The sequence below is a fragment of the Saccoglossus kowalevskii genome, chromosome 21 (genome assembly GCF_978046115.1).
Source record: "Saccoglossus kowalevskii chromosome 21, keSacKowa6.1, whole genome shotgun sequence".
Taxonomy (NCBI): domain Eukaryota; kingdom Metazoa; phylum Hemichordata; class Enteropneusta; family Harrimaniidae; genus Saccoglossus; species Saccoglossus kowalevskii.
In genome coordinates, this window is record NC_140661.1 from 25474403 (window position 1) to 25493408 (window position 19006).

The following is a 19006-nucleotide window of genomic DNA, read 5'->3' on the forward strand; positions in this document are numbered from 1 at the left end:
GAATGACACCCTCGATTTCAAATGGTTAACCCTCAATCTTTTTCGAGAAAAAAATGCTCACCGCTTAGGATTTCTTGTCTGATTTTTGCTCACTATGTATCCATCCTTGTTGAAGCCTTGATTTGTGTGACAGAAAAAAAAATGTCCAGCTTGTGAAAAAAATGAAATAAATACATGTTTAAACTGGAAATGACGCTGCAGGTCCATTGCATATTCATTGCATACGCTAAACCGGCATCACAGTTTTTTACCGGATTTATGCGGCATATAAGGCATCGTAATATACATTTTGTCCTTAAAAAAACTATAACACACATCCATAGACAAAGAGCGAATTTATAAAACAAACTCTATTTGATTATTTTGTTTAGATTGATTCCTTATTGAATCCGATCTACCATTCTAGCCTTGTATTGTGTATGTAAAATAATGTAATGGGAGTAAGTTTAGTTTATGACTAACATATGAGGTAACCAAGCTAAGCATTGAATTATTTGTAGATTGCATGACTATTTAAATGTTTGCTACTTCCAAGTATTACCAATTTTATTACAGCATAGCTAATACGTAAATAGTAATATAATGTTTGCAATATTTATTGCATAGTTAATTATCACAGCTTGTGCCTGATTTGGTAATCATCAACGACGTATCGAAGTGAAAGCTACACATATGCACAGTGCCTGGATTCGTTTTGTCAACAACTTAATTCTGCCCATACACATACGTAATAAAATTACGCCTACGTAACAACGTTGTCAATTGCATGCTGACTACATTGTATCCAGCAAGGACAGTGTGTTTCCCTATAGATGCAATGCTGGAATTCCGTGCACAGCGACGAAACTACCGAAAATTAAAATCATTCGTCCCTGTAGCATGTTTAATGCAATCATATCCTAGCAAAATTTATTGAATTCGGTCTTGCTGCATCAGAGGACAATATGTTCATAGAATCAACTAAGAACAATTTTAGTTGCAGAAACACCGTTACCGAAAAACTATATATCACTCACTACTACTTCGTTATGTTAATTATCCATATCCAAATTTGTATTAGTTTTTTTCTAATACTTGTTTTCATAATGAAATAAAACAATAATATTTTCTTTTGACATGTATTTATTGATCGTACTATATGCCACTAACCACGTGTTCATATGATTATTGTTATAGGACCACCGCTAAGTATGGAGAATATGAATAATACATTCAATTGGCAAGATATGTATTATCCACGGAGGATCATCGATGTACCCAATAGTTATGAAATATTCGTATACTGTCTGTTTTTTGTTATGATCGTTTTTGGAAACATTTGGGTCATCATTGCTGTCCTTAGACAACCCAAACTGCGACAGTCGTCGACCAACATGTTTATACTGTCATTATCAGTCGCTGATATTTTGGTCGCGATGTTCCAAATTCCATACAACCTATTTTATTACCTAATACCTGGTGTATTTGCTTCTCTGACCAACAATATATTTGTATGCCGAACATTTGCTTGGTTCCAGTGGACATCGCGCTGTGCCACCGTATTCTCTCTCATCGGCATCGCTATTGATCGCTACAGAGCCATCGTGACACCTTTACAACCGCGACTGACGCGTTCTCACGCTGGGGGCATCGTAGCGATGATCTGGACGGCATCGCTGGCGTATTCTCTGAGAAAACCTATACTACTTGACATGTACTTATTCACCTGGTACAACGTGACGGAAAAGTACTGCATGGTTCCATTTGAGTACCACAGCATCACTCATCTGTTGCATATTGCAGATTTCCTCGTCATGTACCTCGTCCCATTGGTCATCATGGTGGTACTTTATTGTATAATGGTTGTGTCTTTGAGAAAGAAAGGGCCAACGAACACTTCTAACCGAAACAAACGAAAGGCAATTAAAATGCTGATGCTCGTTGTTTTAGCATTTGCGCTGACGTGGTTGCCCTACTACGTGTATATCCTATATTACAATTTTACAGACAAAATCCCAGTATCTCTACTGGAGAGTGTAGAAGTCCAACTACATATAGCAACATTCACTTACATTAGCAACAGCTGGACCAATCCCTGCCTGTATGCGTATTTTAACGAGAACTTTCGCAAAGAGTTTTACCGCATGCTCCCCTGTCTTGAAAACTGCTGCAGCAAGAGCAACAAAATTGTTCCAGCAACGTCCACCAAAGATTCTAACGCTTCAAGTATGTTGCAGACAAGGTCTACAACACAGGCTGCTAATTCAAATGTGAAATGAAGGAAACACAGTATGAAACATAGTAACTGAAAAGAACAGGCGTGCCTAATTCAATGAGTACGGCGCAAACGCTATTCCATGTATCGAACAGAATAGAATAGACAGTTACTGTACATATCTTACCCGAGTCGTTCTCAGAATGACAAACAAACCTTTCCCAACGCATATGAGAACTACATGAAATGGTTTCATACCGTCCCAATTACTGAAACACCCCCGTGTACATACCCTGTCGAACCGTTTCCCCGTGGTAAATGTGATAACTCATAAAATGTTATGCTTGCTTTTATTATCACAAGAACCATGGGACGGTATTGTATGTAGCTAACATTTCTTTCTATTATTGTACTATATGTATATGATATATTATTCGCTGTATTTTCAAATATTACAGTGTTGTTTATATTAACATTAACATAACACTTACAGTGTGAAAAATGTTGTACAATTTCGGAAGATTCTTACATTACTATAATACTTTGAAGAATATTATATTATAGAGATTTGTTTTATCAATCGATGAATGTATTCGCTTTTCTGTGAAATGAATATTTAATACTTAAAAAATGAATTCTGAATACAACTCATCACAACACTGTGTAAACGCAAAACAAAACAAACAACACAACGCACAGCCCAACATTACGCAATATTAAACAACCCATCAGATAATAAAAACATGACCTCCGAGTCACATACCTTGATGAGTGTGAACTGCAGCTTTACCTATTTTCGGTGAACGATTACAAAACCCCCCGCATTTGATTACTACTCAATTGTGTTCTCAGAAAAGTTCCATTTGTTAATTTACGACGTCGTGTTTAATAATAGTAGTTTTACATATATCCAAAGTGATCTTTATCTTTCAAATTTTATATATAATACACTGTGACCACACATTGTGCACCTTGTCATGAATGACTTGTATATAATACAAATAACTGTTGAGGCACATTGTTGAATTAATCTCACTATATACCTATCCTGGACTTCAAGAGCACATGTGAATAACAATCTTTGGAATCACTAATATTTGTTTAACAGTATTACATACTGTTGTTAGAAATTAGTTTCGTATTTCTGGTCATGTGCAAGAATCAAGGTTTGCGTAAATTGGCGAAGTTGTATTTTTGTATTGTATATTTACATGGTATAAATAATTAAATAAACAAACAAACATATACAAATAAATATTCTTTACGTGTTTTGTGCGTTTAAACTGTGAATATTTTTATGTCGTAGCACAGCATTTCAACTTTTTATGACGATGAAAGAGCGTTACTTGTAAGTAGTGCAATGATACATTTTTGTCTTCATTCATTTGACATCCTATAGTTTTAGAGATATGATCAAAATAAAAGACAATACAACAGAAGCACACACACACACATACACACATGACATGGTTCAAATAATAGGACGATGTGTTATGTATGTGACAATTGACTATATGAGTCTGACATTACACTATTAATATAACAATTACACCGCAAACCTTTATTTTTTACTACAGATCTAAAATTTCATTATTTTCAATGTATTTTAATTTTAAATGCGTAATTATTGTAGCTCACATTCTATAGCACAATCAGCGCTTTGAACCAGTGTCTATTTGCTTTGATACACCTCATTGCTGAAAATATGTAACGCGCTGATTGCGGACACGTCAAGCTAAATCACGAAGAACAAGGTAATCTTTCTTGTTATAAAATTAGTTGTAAACTAGCAAAAATAGAAGCACACCACAATTGTGCAATGATACACGAATGATCATTGAATGTCGTTATGCGATAATATATGCAGTATATAGCAACTACGTGATACCTAACATATGTACACGATTTAGTGTAACGCTTACCCGTATAAGTATGTTGAGTCTGTCAGAGCAATATAAAAGCCACAATTAATTACGAATCCACTTCATTACAAGAAAAATACCGGAAGACAGGAGATGGCAAACCAGCTGATACAAAATCACAGGAGAGTACGCCATTGTGCCTAAGGAAAGCTGTGATGCATGACATATAGTTAAATTGCATGGGAAATTGCGAGTGATCACTGTATTAGAATGTAAGATAGTCACTGACAGCCACAAGCGCTATATTTTACTTTTTAATATCATATCATATTATAGCAATTACAGCTGCATCACATTTAGTATATTAGCATCAATCTTGAGAAGCCGTGAGGTAAAGTGGTAGCGTATGTTGATATTTACTAGTTTGATTAATTTGATGATGATGAAGATGATGATGATGATGATGATGATGATGATGATGATGATGATGATGATGATGATGATGATGATGATGATGATGATGATGATGATGATGATGATGATGATCTTGGAGCCTAGTGAACAATAGACATGTTGGAACCTCGATTTTTTGATTAGTTTCTCTTCTACTTAAAATGCAAAACATTTTTTTTCTCGAATTTTGTAAAAGGATGCGTCTCTGTTCAACTGCTCATTGTCAGAAGCAAAAGTTGATTTCTATAATAAACTATTAATAATTTAAATAAAATTCAGTACGTAGTTTTGATCGTATCGAACTAAGGAGAGGATCCACTGGCAGCGCAGAAGGTTTTGGCCAACTCATTTCCCCCAATCCACCTTTTCTTACGCCAAGCAAGTAGATCAACTTCGTTACGCCGGGAATAACAAAGACAATGACCGGCGTATCATGCAAAAGGTTGCCAACATAAATAAATTGACATGAATTTATTATAATAGGGATTGAATGAATAACGTGAAAGTTTGGGTAAACGCATAGTAAATATGTTTTAATAATAGTTTCGGAATATATTTTCGTGAGACAGTAAAGAAAGAAATAAGCGGGATGGTGACTTTTGAATATGTTGCAGAGAGAATGCTTTCATGCACTGAAGCGGATTAATCAGAGCATATCTCCTAGTGACAGGTAAACCATTTCTATGTTGACCCAATGACAAAGCCGAGACAAAGAGAATCAAGAAAAAATCTCTAAATACGTATCAGAACTTCCAGCGATTATTATGCGCATGGATAGTATTGGAAAGATATGTGGAATTATAAAAAGCACCATTCCCTCAATAAAATATAGTTTTTGCAAATGAAGACCAAGTTTCCAGTTTGGCTTGTACTTTTATTATCATTAATTGTCATAATAAACATCATAACAGTGTTATCAAAATCAATCGCCTGGAGAACACTGTATACGTACTCATGACCCTATATAATGTTTTTCATGATCCAGAGAAATAATGCCAAGGGTGGCGCTTTCCTCATCTGCAATGTCTCTGAGCAGGTTAATATTTTTTGAGTTGGGTTGCTGTAACTTTGATCAGAATGTATGATCTCACCTAAAGCAGTTCTTAGTCGTAATGACATGGCCTACAAAACACCCTGGAGAGTCTAATAATTTCGGGACCGAAACGCTTTACAGTAGTTTGTGGTTCGTAAAAATGAAAGGTTCATCACAGTAGTACTTCGACCTATCAAGGGTTGAGGGACTTCGTCTCTATTAATGTGTCCCGGTTCAAAGAAATGTCTAGCTTCGTTGTTTATTTCAGTAATTTTTGACAGCCTGAGTTTAGATATCAGCTTTTTATATTACCGCTCCTATTTTTCGCACAGTTGTACCGGGTACATGCATGGCTTTCATCGATGCAATTACGACAAGCAAGAATGATCATACCGCGCATGCGCTGTACTAGTAAATCATTTAAAGGTTTTGTTTTTTCATCGTTACATGAACCAATATTGTTGGGAAATTGTGCATCGATTTTATTCATGGTTTTTCCCACCAGAGCTGGAGAGAATGAAAAACATGGTTTCAGTCCACTGAAGTTTAGAAATATCTTTCTATATCCAAAGCCAGATAAAATACTAGCGTACATATAACAACTTGGGCTACCATGACGGGTATTATCACCTGATGATTTGACAAAATGATCTGGGAGAGAGTTATTAACAATTGAGATGGGTCGAACTTGTGCAATGGTATTTTTCGAGTTGTTAAATCAAGATGTGCGAGAATATTAAAATTCACTTTTTGCCAAGTAGAATTTGTCCCCATGAAAACGCCTTCATACACCCAATAATTTAAAGCACCGGGTAATACTATTCAGGATTGTGGCTGATTGATTATTAGGTTCATTATTCAAATCGCCACTCCGATCGAGCGTGCAACTGTAATCCCTAATCACTAAAATGCGACCATCAGTTATTAGGTTTACCAGACGCTTCAGTGTTAGGGAAACGTCACGACGTTTCTTTCCATCAATAGGGGCATATACATTGATTATATTGTACTACGTTTCAGTTATCTTTACTTTTGCATTGCATACAAAAGTCTACCTGCGACTACATTTTCGATAATATGGTACAAGTTCTCCCCTAAGGGAAGAATAGGACAACACTACAGAAAACAGTATATCACAACGCAATGTCAAAGAGGACGCCACACCGCCTCGTGAGAAGTTTAGAGTGTGTTTCCTGCAAGGGGTAGATATCAGACTTGTGTAATGTTTTAAGGGATTTGAAAACGCTTTAACGCATTAACAGAAGCAAAATCAAGATAAATCATAGTTAATTTTAAAGAGAAAAACAAAATTATTAAGGCATTGCCGCTATGTTTTACAGTTGCTTTTATTTAATTATTCAACTTTTCTACAAGCTTTCTTACACAAACTTTAGGAAAGGTTCCCGATAGTTGTATAGGTCTGGGCGTGCTTTGCAAAATCGTTTTAGATTAGGGCAATGCTCAATACACTCTTGGACAGCCGTTTTAGAATATTTAAACCCATCTCTAAGAACTAGCCCTGGAATGACAGGTAAGTGAAATTTCATATTCTTTCTGTGATGCAAGAGGCACGGACCCTCCTGTGGCATTGTTTTGAGGAACCACAAAAAAGATGTGGGTTTCACTTCAAGGAGGGGTTCTTACCCTCTCCTCAACAATTACTTCTTTAACAATTACTTGTTTTCCATTGTGATCAATAATTTAAAAAACAGGTATATTTACAATAGTTGTGATATTTATATTGTTATTATTTTGGTTTTAGTTGTTGGGTACTTGCGCGATTAAAGTGGACATAAACCATAGTAGCGTCCGGCTTGACTTGTGTGGTTTCGATCCTTGAGTGAGTCCATTTATTGGCCTTTTTTGCGGACTTGTTTGACAGTGATAAGCTCGTTAGTTTATATCATACACATATGTTGTTTAAATGATTCATCATGATTCAGTGATGGCCTTTTTTCTAAACTCACTCACAATACGACTTAGAGCCTTTTCACGATATTCAGTAGGAAGGAAATGTGTCACATGAGATAACCTGCCTTTTGTAGAAGTACACACAAGAGGCTTGATGCTGATAAACGTACCCTTTATACCAATCCCCTTTGCGGGAATATGTTTCACATGAGCAGTGATTGTATAAGCAGCAACATAAAATAAAGCTCTACCACAAGTAAAACATAATAAAACAGTGATTCAAAATTATCAAAACTTTGTGGCCTTTTCAACATGTCAGCCTTCAAACTGCCGCATTACACAACAGCACTGTGAGTGTGACATGATTGGTAGCACGTAGTGACGATTCGATTTAAATCCTCGGTTTCATATTGTAAAATTTGTTTGTATTTAATCAACAAACTTTACTGCTATCACATGTACAACTATAGGGGCATATGATTTAGCGATACTCGGATCGATTAATATCTTGCCCCGTATAGGGACATGTAAGTATTGCTAAACTACTTTGTGTATAATAATATACAAATTCAATTATGGGATCGGCAAATATAATTATTAAAACTATCGTCATGCTCGTATAGTAACAATATTCAAAAGGAAAATTGGCAATTATGCTGAGTTGAATATGAGTATAATAACCGTCAACTTTCATTACAAGCGTTTGGCTTCCAGGATATCAAATATCGGCAGCTAGGAGCAACATGGTAACGCCGGTGTACATCGTGCTCTCAATTATACCTTTCAACATAGTCGTAGCCATCCAAAATCATGATTGCGGAAATGGTGTGATAAATATGGACTAACCCATCGTCCGCAAAATGTATGTTTCTTGTGAACTATTGGTATTGGAATTTTGTATATCATTTCCGTTTACTATATTCAGCCAGTTCCAAATATACCAGTACCAATATGTATATATGTACCAACAAATTACAGTCACATCGTAATTACAATTATTTCGTCCCAAATCACAGGGACGAATCACAAAGCTTTTTAGCATCACAGGTTAATTTTATACTCCATGGTAGCTTCGGTCAAAGTTATTTCGTATATTTTGTTTGTCGTAATATGTTATTCGAGAAGCCCATGTAACTCCATGTAAAATATCAAATGCTACTTAACTTAATTGTGTATGTAACTTAAGAATTATATTTTTTGAATAAAAATAGCTTTCCTAAAATGCACTAACATGTACTATTTCGATAATTTAACACACGATAGTAATTCGTCAAAGAGTTATTAGGTGTGGGTCAAAACATTCCATTTTCTTACTAATATATACAATATAGATAACGTTTGGTACATCGTGGGGAAACATCATTCATTTCAATAATTCGGTTTTCCGTTGGATCTTGTAACATAGCTTGTAATCAATCTCATATATTATACGTTAGATAATGTTTTTGCAATAAAGTACTGATTGTGTTTTGAGAGAAGAATATATGGTTTGGTATATTATTTGTAACACTTCATTTCAGAAAAATGTTGTCAATCTATATGATTTTTTTCTCAAGTTTGTAATTCCAGTATAACGTGGGAGCCACTGACAAACACAATGTGTGTTTTGTCACCCAAGTAAACTATGCATATTATATGTTAAGTGAGTGAGTGAGTGTGTGTTTGTACTTTGTGGATGTGGTTTGATTTACTTTGTCTTACTAGGTGATTGTATGGGAATAGTGGAGTGATTTTCCCCCAGAGATTGAAAGGACGAAAACTAGATAACAGTGGCTGTCGTAAAGATTAGGAGAGATGCTATAACTAGCCATAGTATGCATACATTCATGCACTCAATAACATCACATCACAGGACACAATGCCCCCGGCTATACCATAAGATACAAGATAAAGCAAAATGTAAAGACGTCAAACGCCAAATACGTAGAAGATTAAGAACATGATATATTACTACATCACTATGTCTGGTTCTTGGGGCATATTCATCATTTCTGATAGTCGTGGTGTCCAGTTTCTGCTTTCTTGTAACACATACAATGCAATACAAGAAAAGATAGTTGTCGCCAATAAATTTAAACAATTACGATCTTGATTATAATAATGACATCATAGTACATCAACGTTACTAAATCTATTTCGTATACTTTCAGAAACGACAAATCGCGACCGTAATAACGCAAACAATTTCAGACATGTAGTTACCATTGCAATTCATTTTATATTTTTGTTTTTATTTTTACGTATTTATTTATTTTTATTTCGTAATAGCGAAATAATGACCACAAAAGTGATATTTAAATGATTACACAACAATAAGTATTCCTAAAATTCACATAGAAATATATTAACACTGTGTATTATGTTACATCAAAGGAAATGTTTGTATACCACAGTAAACAACGACACTTAAATTGGAGCATCTAAAAATTAACCAACGTATTTCGAAATCTCATGAATTTGTATTTTGTAAGACCGTGTACCGTTTTCCAAAAATGGTTTAATATATTTTATTAAATAATTACGCACACATGCCACACCTATGATTGTATGTGATCGTTTTTAAATCATATATTAATCACAAATGATCTGCAATTGTAATGCAAATCGGGCCTTGTGGGTTTTTACAATTTCGGCATTTTAATTTAATTTTTTTTGGTTTGTGAAATGCACATATTTTCATACGTTCCATGCATATGAAAACTGACAATGTACCCTTATATATCACTGAATATAACAGATATATTCCATCATATTTATTTAAACTAACCGAACGGACAGCGTTTTTCCCGCAAATTATAAAGTTAAGTCTGGTTTGATAAGGTGGCTTAACGTGTTTAATTACGATTCGGTTTCCTTTGTCAATACTGTATGTGATTTGTGTGTACCAATAGGTAGTATAAATGCAATGCAACATAACGTAATAATTTGTGGCCAGTATTCCGTATCACGTAATTTTTTGCATTTTACTGACTTGCGCGTTCACGCTAATTGCTATTAATTAATTAAGGTATGTTAGGAAATAAAATACAATCAAGTTTGTTGCAATATAAAAAATACGTATGTACATACACCGAATGTTAGCGACGATCATAAACTGCACGTTTTTTGTTGCATGAATTGAATGTGTTGAGCAGCATTGCATTCTATATTGAAGGGACGTGGTTACCAAGAAACAGTTATAATACAACTATGTAATTCACGAAATGTCCTTACTGTGTCAGTTTGGTTTCTACTGCACAATTTGATTTTTATTCAATGAAACCAACTAAAACATTTTCGCGTGTGAGAAATATATTTTACTAATATATCGTGCCACACTTTAGTTGGTAGCACTTCGAAAAGACTCTCAATGATATTGTTACCACGAGCTGAGGTTTCGATTTGTTTAACTCTTCGAATATATACCTAATTTGAAAAAATTATCATGTAAGTACGCGATTAATAGAGAAAATTAGCACCGCGGTGTAATATGACAATGCAAACTATTATGTTTGTTGGCGTACGACGGAGATTAAACTAATCATCTTAGATTCACAACTTACATTCAAATGATGTAACTCATTAGATACAGAAAATCTAATATGCTTTAAACCTTCGTTGTAAAACGTGGCACGGGGAGGTGAGGTATGACAGTCTTATATTTGCAAGTTGCCAGCAATCTTCAACAATCACGTTTCGCATCATAGTTGCCATGTTGATGTTGTACTCACCAGGTAGCAATCGACCCGGAAGCCTGTAGACTTTTAATCAGCTAACATAATAACACTGATACGTTTACTATAATAATCTATCTTCCACTACATTTGTGGATACTACTCAAGCTTATCGATATGAGGTACACGCGTAGTTAAATAAGTTTTCTGTACACTCAAAGTTTGTATAAATAGGTGGATATAGCTGCGCGTCGGTCGATACTCCCGCTGTACTGTTTTCGTGTATACTTTGAGGTATCCTCGTACTAACCTCATATTATTGTAGTGCTCAGCGCCATAGGTTACATAACTAAAAATAATTGATATATTAAATCAGATAGAAAACGATATATGTGTATCAATTCATACTACCAAAAGCAATGTAAGAATTTTTGCAACATATCATTCTTAGTCATACTCAGAAAGTAATAATTCAATACATCTATATGTTAGTTGTCAAAACTATTCACATAAATTGTATTTCATTTCAAAACACGGACATCACTCGATAAGAATATTTAAGGCACATGTTTTACTCGCCATCAATAAATAATAGTACAATTGATGCTGATTTTATAATTAAGCGTAAACGCACATACATACAATCCCATGCTTGATGTCATAAACGTCAGCATTATTCATGACAACTGAAATCCCCCTCAAGGCAGTTATACGCAATTTTGTTATTGAAGAACACCTAAGGAAGCCTGTGGTTAAAATGTGCCTTCGCTACAGGGATGCAGAACTGATTGAGTTACCCAACTGGCGACAAGGATGTATCGTGTTTTCACAACACTCTTCAGGTAACATTCAAAGGTCAGTAATTATCGTCACAGCATCGAACATCGTTTTTCGTCTATTTAAATGTGCCTGGGGAGTCTTGGCGACTCAGAAACACATAGTATTACTTGCAATTTTAAATCAATGCCTATACCTTATACTTGCGTTTTTGTAAATAATGCCTATATAATTATGTGAGAAGTCGATACTGTAGGCTTCTAAACTAGGCCAAACGCCAGAATCATTTGCCACAAAATACGTAAGCACCATATTCATAATTATTAGAGATGCTTCTAGCAAACACATTTGAAACTACCTTCATCAATCACATTTGCTCATATTTCTTCGCCACCTGTATAAAGCTTGGCGGTCAATAGGAAGTTGCTACATGATATTCTGTAAAAAAAAAGAGAGGACGTCATACTAACATGGACATACAATGTGCTATAATACCATGTCTTTTCTCTCGCAATGACAATTATTAGATATGAATATGTCATTATATCTGGGATTGAACGAAACACGGTAAAAGTATATAATTGAGATTCTATATAATAAAATACATATTGTACAACCATTGTGCATCATATTTCTACTTGAATCAGTACTCTGAGAATCCTTGACGAAGATGATACGACATTTACAGCCGAATTGTCAATTGTCAAACAGTTTGACATATCAGATGCATCGCGAGTTTGTTATCTGTAATTTGTTAAATGTTAGTAAATATTATTATAAATTCAATTGAATTATTCTTTTACGTTCTAATATGTTGTGTTTTTCATGGAATTGATTGTGTCTGTCGCATATATTGATAAGTTATAGGTAACTCATGTGAAATATTAATATTGAAAAATATACATATATGTTCGATCCCGAGAAAGGAACATGCCCTAATAAACATTTCAATTAAAAGCGAAATATTTTAATAAATCAAACTTTTAAAACACGAGTAATTTACCAGCAAAAACAATCGCACGACTTTTAAAAACTCATATATCCTTACTATAATATATCCATGTCCCCAAAGCTTAATCGTACTATAAATCAAACATTACTGAACATCTGCGTGTAAAAAAATTCCAAAAATATTCGTCGCATGGCTCTACATTTTATCAATCATATATAATTATTTATCGAAATAGACGGATACGATTTCACACAGTACACGTCAGTGGTTGCAATTAATTTAGCAAAATCCAATGTACAATATTTCGAGGTTCACTACACCAATGTGCAGACCATGGAATTATGCATAATTTCAAAGGTGCCGCATTTTGTATTGAATTGAGCTTTGACGAATGAATTGGATCTACTGAGAATACGATTATATAATGACTAACCTATTATCAATAACCTAGTTGTATTCGCATTTCGAAGTAAGTAATATACAGTTCTGTCTGATATCATATAGGCATTCATTTGTGTGCCCACCTGAAGATATGAAGCATGAGTATTACAAAAATAACAGTAGGAGTCGTTATAAGAATGAAACTGCAAGTAGTAGGTAGCGTTTCAATACAGGAAAAGCGATTACATCTTTATACAAATTGATGGATACCAACCATTCACGGTTATTGTATTATGTTCTTCAAGCAATATTCAAATATTTCATTTCGTTCATAGTAGAATGAGCTACACATTGGCAAAGCATAAACATGGCAAATGACTAAGTCATACAACTGTATATATCGGTGCCTTTGCTTGTGATTAAACTATACTCTTGTACAGATATGTATATTTCCAGCAAAATTAGCGTTTAGTCTTTCCTAACATATCATCCCATTAGAAGTGTTTAAGCTGAATTGAAAGCTGTCATTATTCGATATGTTGAGAGCATATATGCAATGCATTATGGGAGACAGGCGTCATTGTAAATATTGGAAAACTATTATTGTATTGGTAATGTTGACCAATTCCAATGGTACGCTTATCAATTTGCCTACCATCAAACACAAACATCGACAACAATGTGACCACGAGGTCACAATATCGTTCAAAGTATATCCTATTCAATCAATTCAATCTATATGTATGTATATATGTGTAAAATTTAAGTGAGGGTAACAATATTAATTGAAATTGTTATTCGCAGATAAGTAAACATATCTCCTTTGAAAATTACACACTCTGAAAATTAATACCGTCGATTCCTATGGTATTTCCAAATGTTTATTTTTTTTTTATATAACAGTGAGTAATGCACATACAAGAAATACAATACCAGTTCTTGGGAGAATGAGGTTACCCTTTGTCACAACTACCTCCAGGTCACCCTTGGGCAAGCTGTAATACCTGTCAGCCTTGGGTGCCAACTTCCCACATAATACGTTTTGTCAGTAAGGGCATACGGTCATAAAAGCCTTGCACCAACTCAGCCACAGTGTGAGGTATTAGCTATTAAAGGCAACGTTTACGTTTATTTAAATATGTATATATTTGTCCTGGGCAAAATTTTAAACTACATCTGGTTGTGGAGTCTATGGACGTGGGAGAATGAGGTTACCCTTTGCCACAACTACCTCTAGGTCACCGTTGGGCAAGGTGTAGCACCTGTGAGCCTTGGGTGCCAACTTCCGACATAACAAGTTTGGTTGACGTCAGTAAGGGCATACGGTCACATCAGTCACATCCGTTAATGTAATTTCGTTTTACATACCCGTAAATCAAAAATCACCATACCATACCATACCATACCAATGGTGCTTCAAGTATATGCCTCACTTCGGTAATTTGTTTGAATTTACATTTAAAATACAATCATGTCAACCATGTCAACCCCACATTTAGCCATTTACGGAGCTATTCAAAAAGAGAAAATGTCTTATAGGAATAGCAGATATCATTTTTTTGTTCATAAATTCTAAAGTTAGCACTATTCGGATGTATATCTATAGCTGTAGCTATCAATTCAAGTAGGACGCAAGGTAAAACACGGAACACAAAAGACAATTGTCTTACAATTATGGTGTTTGCAGTATTGTGTAATTAATCCTACATATGGTGGGAAAATGATAGACACGAGGGGGTGATGAATAATAATTAATAACATTTAAACCTAGTCAAATGCCATATTCATAGTGCTTATTGTTGGGTTTTACTCAATTTTGATTTTATATTTTGATTCACAATAGCACGTAAATTACTTGACTAATTATGCAATATTGCATGTTCGCTCAGTGCAATCAAAATACATGTTTATCGCATCTACTTCAATTGGACTGTAAAACATCGCATTTAGTTCACTGTGGTGAGTCATCGCACGTATCACAAGTGCATCAAAGCTTAGTTGAGTTGCTATGTTATTGACAGCACATCAGCATGGGTACAGTACCGTGTAGATATCATTTTGTTCAAAGCACAGTGATTATAGACATTTATTTTGGATATATGTTAGTTATCAGTTAAATCAATATCTTTTTACCATACTGGATACAAAACATACATTCTCATATGTTTTTTCTTGAAGCGTTCGTGACATGTTAATAGATTTGATAGGCATAAATGTATTTAAGTATTACAATTTAACGTATAAATGTATAAAATATTAGTTTCATGTATAGTTGAAGCTAGAATGCACGTGGTTAAACTTCTTATTTTATACATATGCCATAAAGTAATGTGAGTGTGTTATACCAGGATATACATCGATCGTTTGTGTTCAGCAATGATAGGAACATCATAGGAGGCCGACAGTGTTACATGCTTTTATGCGGACGCCATTTTCCCAGCACCTATGCACTCTTGCTTTATTACAAACGGGTGAACGCTCTAATATAATACGCCATAGTATTGTAGCTGCATTATTATTTAGTAATAATGTTAAGGGCCACTAATTTTTGGATGAAAGATTACATCATGGTGCATACAGAAAAAGTATGATTAATGTTGACATAATAGTTTATTGTTCTAACACGTGGTTAAGAATCATGACAACCAATCAGACCTGCTGTATGTCTACTTCCATCCGGGTATCTTCCTCTCGAATTTACCTGATTTGTGCCAATAACCTGTAACCTTGTATTCACTATTTGACTAGGATTGTGTAGCGATTTAGCGTGATTTTCAGTTGCGCTTGCCGTGAGACTGCACCGCTTTGTTTGTTTATAGTGTGCAGTTCTGTGTTCTAATGCTAACTGGAACGCACACATGTCGTATTATAATACATAAACACTTTTAAAACATGCATAGTAGAGTGTTGTACATTGAACATTACATGTTTGTTTCTTTTAGGAAGTGCTTCATGATAAAACAATTTGGGAGAAAAGTGTTTTACTTTCATGAACACACATGTGTCTTATACATTACCACTTTACTAAACATTTATAGTCTGGTGTTTTGGTTTGAAAGGTCGTTGAAGATCTTTCTCTCTGAAGTGTTTCAAATTGAATATTTTTCGAGAACATTCACATGTTTAAATCACATGTGAGAATGCTCAGATGTGATTTGAACTACAACCATCGTTCACCAAATGCGGATTATTAAAATCCGTTAGGCCACGAAATACTTAATTCACCACGTTCCCTGATTTCTAGTTGTAATTAGGTTGGTAAGACCATATAGTTTGGTGTTTGACAGAAAATCATTTTCTGGAGGTAATGACCCATCTCATTATGCGTTGAATTACATCACTTTCGGTGATTGTCTAGTTGGCATATGTACTATAATGCTTACGCACGAGTCCCATGACTTTTCACTCAATTTTGTTAATACTGCTTGCATAAAGTTAGGAACCATTAGCCCATAATTGTTCTATCAATAAACATTTTAATGACACATTTATGTCACCGTAAAACACTCAGTGTTTTATTTTGAAAAAGTGTATTTATGTGTGTTTACAATGTGCTCAATTTCCATCACAAAGTGTTTTAATAACTCCCTAAAACACTTTTCTAAAAAAACAAAACACTACTGTTTTGATAGAAAATACAATAATTATACACATGTCCTTAATTACAACAGTGTGTTTTCAAATAAAACGATGTGTTTTAATGAAAAACATAAATGTGCTTCCAAGATTTACAGTGTAGCCATGTACACTTATGTATTTAATTCTATATAGTTCATGTGAATACTATTAAAGTACAAAAGACGATGTATTCCAGGAAGGTGCTAGTGTCACATAAACTTAACTATGTTGAATGGATTCGATATATATTGCAAGTTAAAAATTGAGATCTAAGTGCTTTCTTGATACAGAAAGTAATAATATCAACCACACGTTGCTTGACGGTTTGCAGTGTCTCATAAAAGTCATTATATAACTACGATAAAAGCTAAGAATGTGCTAATAATAAACTACAGGTAAAAAAAACCCGAATGAAAAAGTTGTCGACCAGGACACGTGTAATTTTTTTGTATTCGACAGTAATAAATTCCTTTTCCTATTATTATTATTATTATTATTATTATTATTATTATTATTATTATTATTATTATTATTATTATTATTATTATTATTATTATTATTATTGTCTTTGTTGTTTATTGTTTATTCGACAATTGAAATATGATTACGGCAATTGAAATACCACTGGAAAATTATACTAGTACGATTCTAACAGAATGTACATAGCTCGCAAATAAGTGAGATTGTTATGATTGACACGTTTTCGGGCGATAAACTTTAAGTTAAAATGTCAGTTTTAAATTATGTTATTCTCGTAAGTTGCATTCTCACGTGCGATTTATGACCTAATCTTGTCACCTGAACAGTGAAGTAGATTAGTGACTATATAATTAAATTTGAAGAAGAAAACCATTTCATCGGAAAGCTGTAGATCTCACGTAGCATACTCATTACAATTCGTTGATGACTAACCTGTAAAATATATTATATTAATATACAATATAATGTAACTATGTAAGTAATATTAAGTTCATATTGAATGATTTGTGAGAATATGTATTGTAACACACCATTAACGTGAACTTATATGACTGGAACCGCGCAATATCACCTTAACTATCCTGTTATGAAGATTTTAGTAAGTTTTATTAGTTTTCCTTTTTTCAATGATCGACATAGCCGTAGTTCTTCATTAAGTGTAAGTTATTTTGCGCATTCTGTTATTACTTAACATTATTGACAGATGTAATATCGCATCATCCGAAAAACAAATAATTTCGTACTACAAATTTATGTGCTTGTTACCAAGGTTACAGTTTGAACATATTAACTCCGTTATCATCAATCACCGACGCTTAGAGGCAACGTACACATATTCATGATGATTAATCAGCAGCGACTCATTCAGAGATAAAACCAAAATATAACACATATGCGAGACTGCAACATACGCAATTTTTTTTCAGATTTAACTGAAGCCTCAACAAGAATGTCAAGCTCATGCGAATCACATACATTAATTGTAATCATTCAGATTCACGTGATTCCTAAAACATAAAAATGACTTGGAACACAGTCAGGTAGAGTGCAATGTAATAGCCTCACTTTTAAATCCGATTAAATAAAGGATTGTCACGCGTGACAATTGAAAACCCCTTGATAGTATATGTCATGAATATTATTTGTAACCCCTCGTAATTGAAAAAATGCCATGCCAATATTGCATATTATAAGCCCATTATAAACTCGGCATATGAAAAGGAAACTAATTTGCTACTTGAGTTGTTCGTAACCCTTTTCAACCTCATTAAAGATAGTTAAAATTACGTAACCATGGGTGACATGATTTGGAAATGAACATAGTATTTAGTCTGCATGTTTCATTTCGTGACTAGTCAAAAAGCTAATGTCTTTGAATATGTTTTATTTCGCAATCACTCATTGTCGACCGGATGATGATTATTGTTCTTTAATAAGGGGGTAACTAACAGTCAAAATATATAGAATTTCTATAGTTAATCGCACGACTAGCCTTGCTTTTCTAAGTATAAAAGTAAAACTTGTAAACAACATATTTTACATGTCATGAAGCCGAAGTGATATACTAAAATAAAGTAATTGCAAATACACAAGTTCGCCCATTAATGTCAATGAAAACGTAAATCTGTAAAAGTATAACATATTCTATTCAGTGCATTGTCATCAATATATCGTGACGCCGAATGTATTCTT

At 34.1% G+C, this 19006-nt stretch overlaps 1 protein-coding gene across 1 annotated transcript in view; it reads left to right on the plus strand.

Moving 5' to 3' along the window:
• LOC100372899 (neuropeptide FF receptor 2-like) overlaps positions 1-2258 on the plus strand; it is a 35006-nt gene extending 32748 nt beyond the window's left edge. Inside the window, exon 2 of the mRNA XM_002741957.1 lies at positions 1177-2258. Coding sequence (XP_002742003.1) covers positions 1177-2258 — 1082 coding nt within the window. The remainder of the gene's footprint in view (positions 1-1176) is intronic.
• Positions 2259-19006: the final 16748 nt, after the last annotated feature.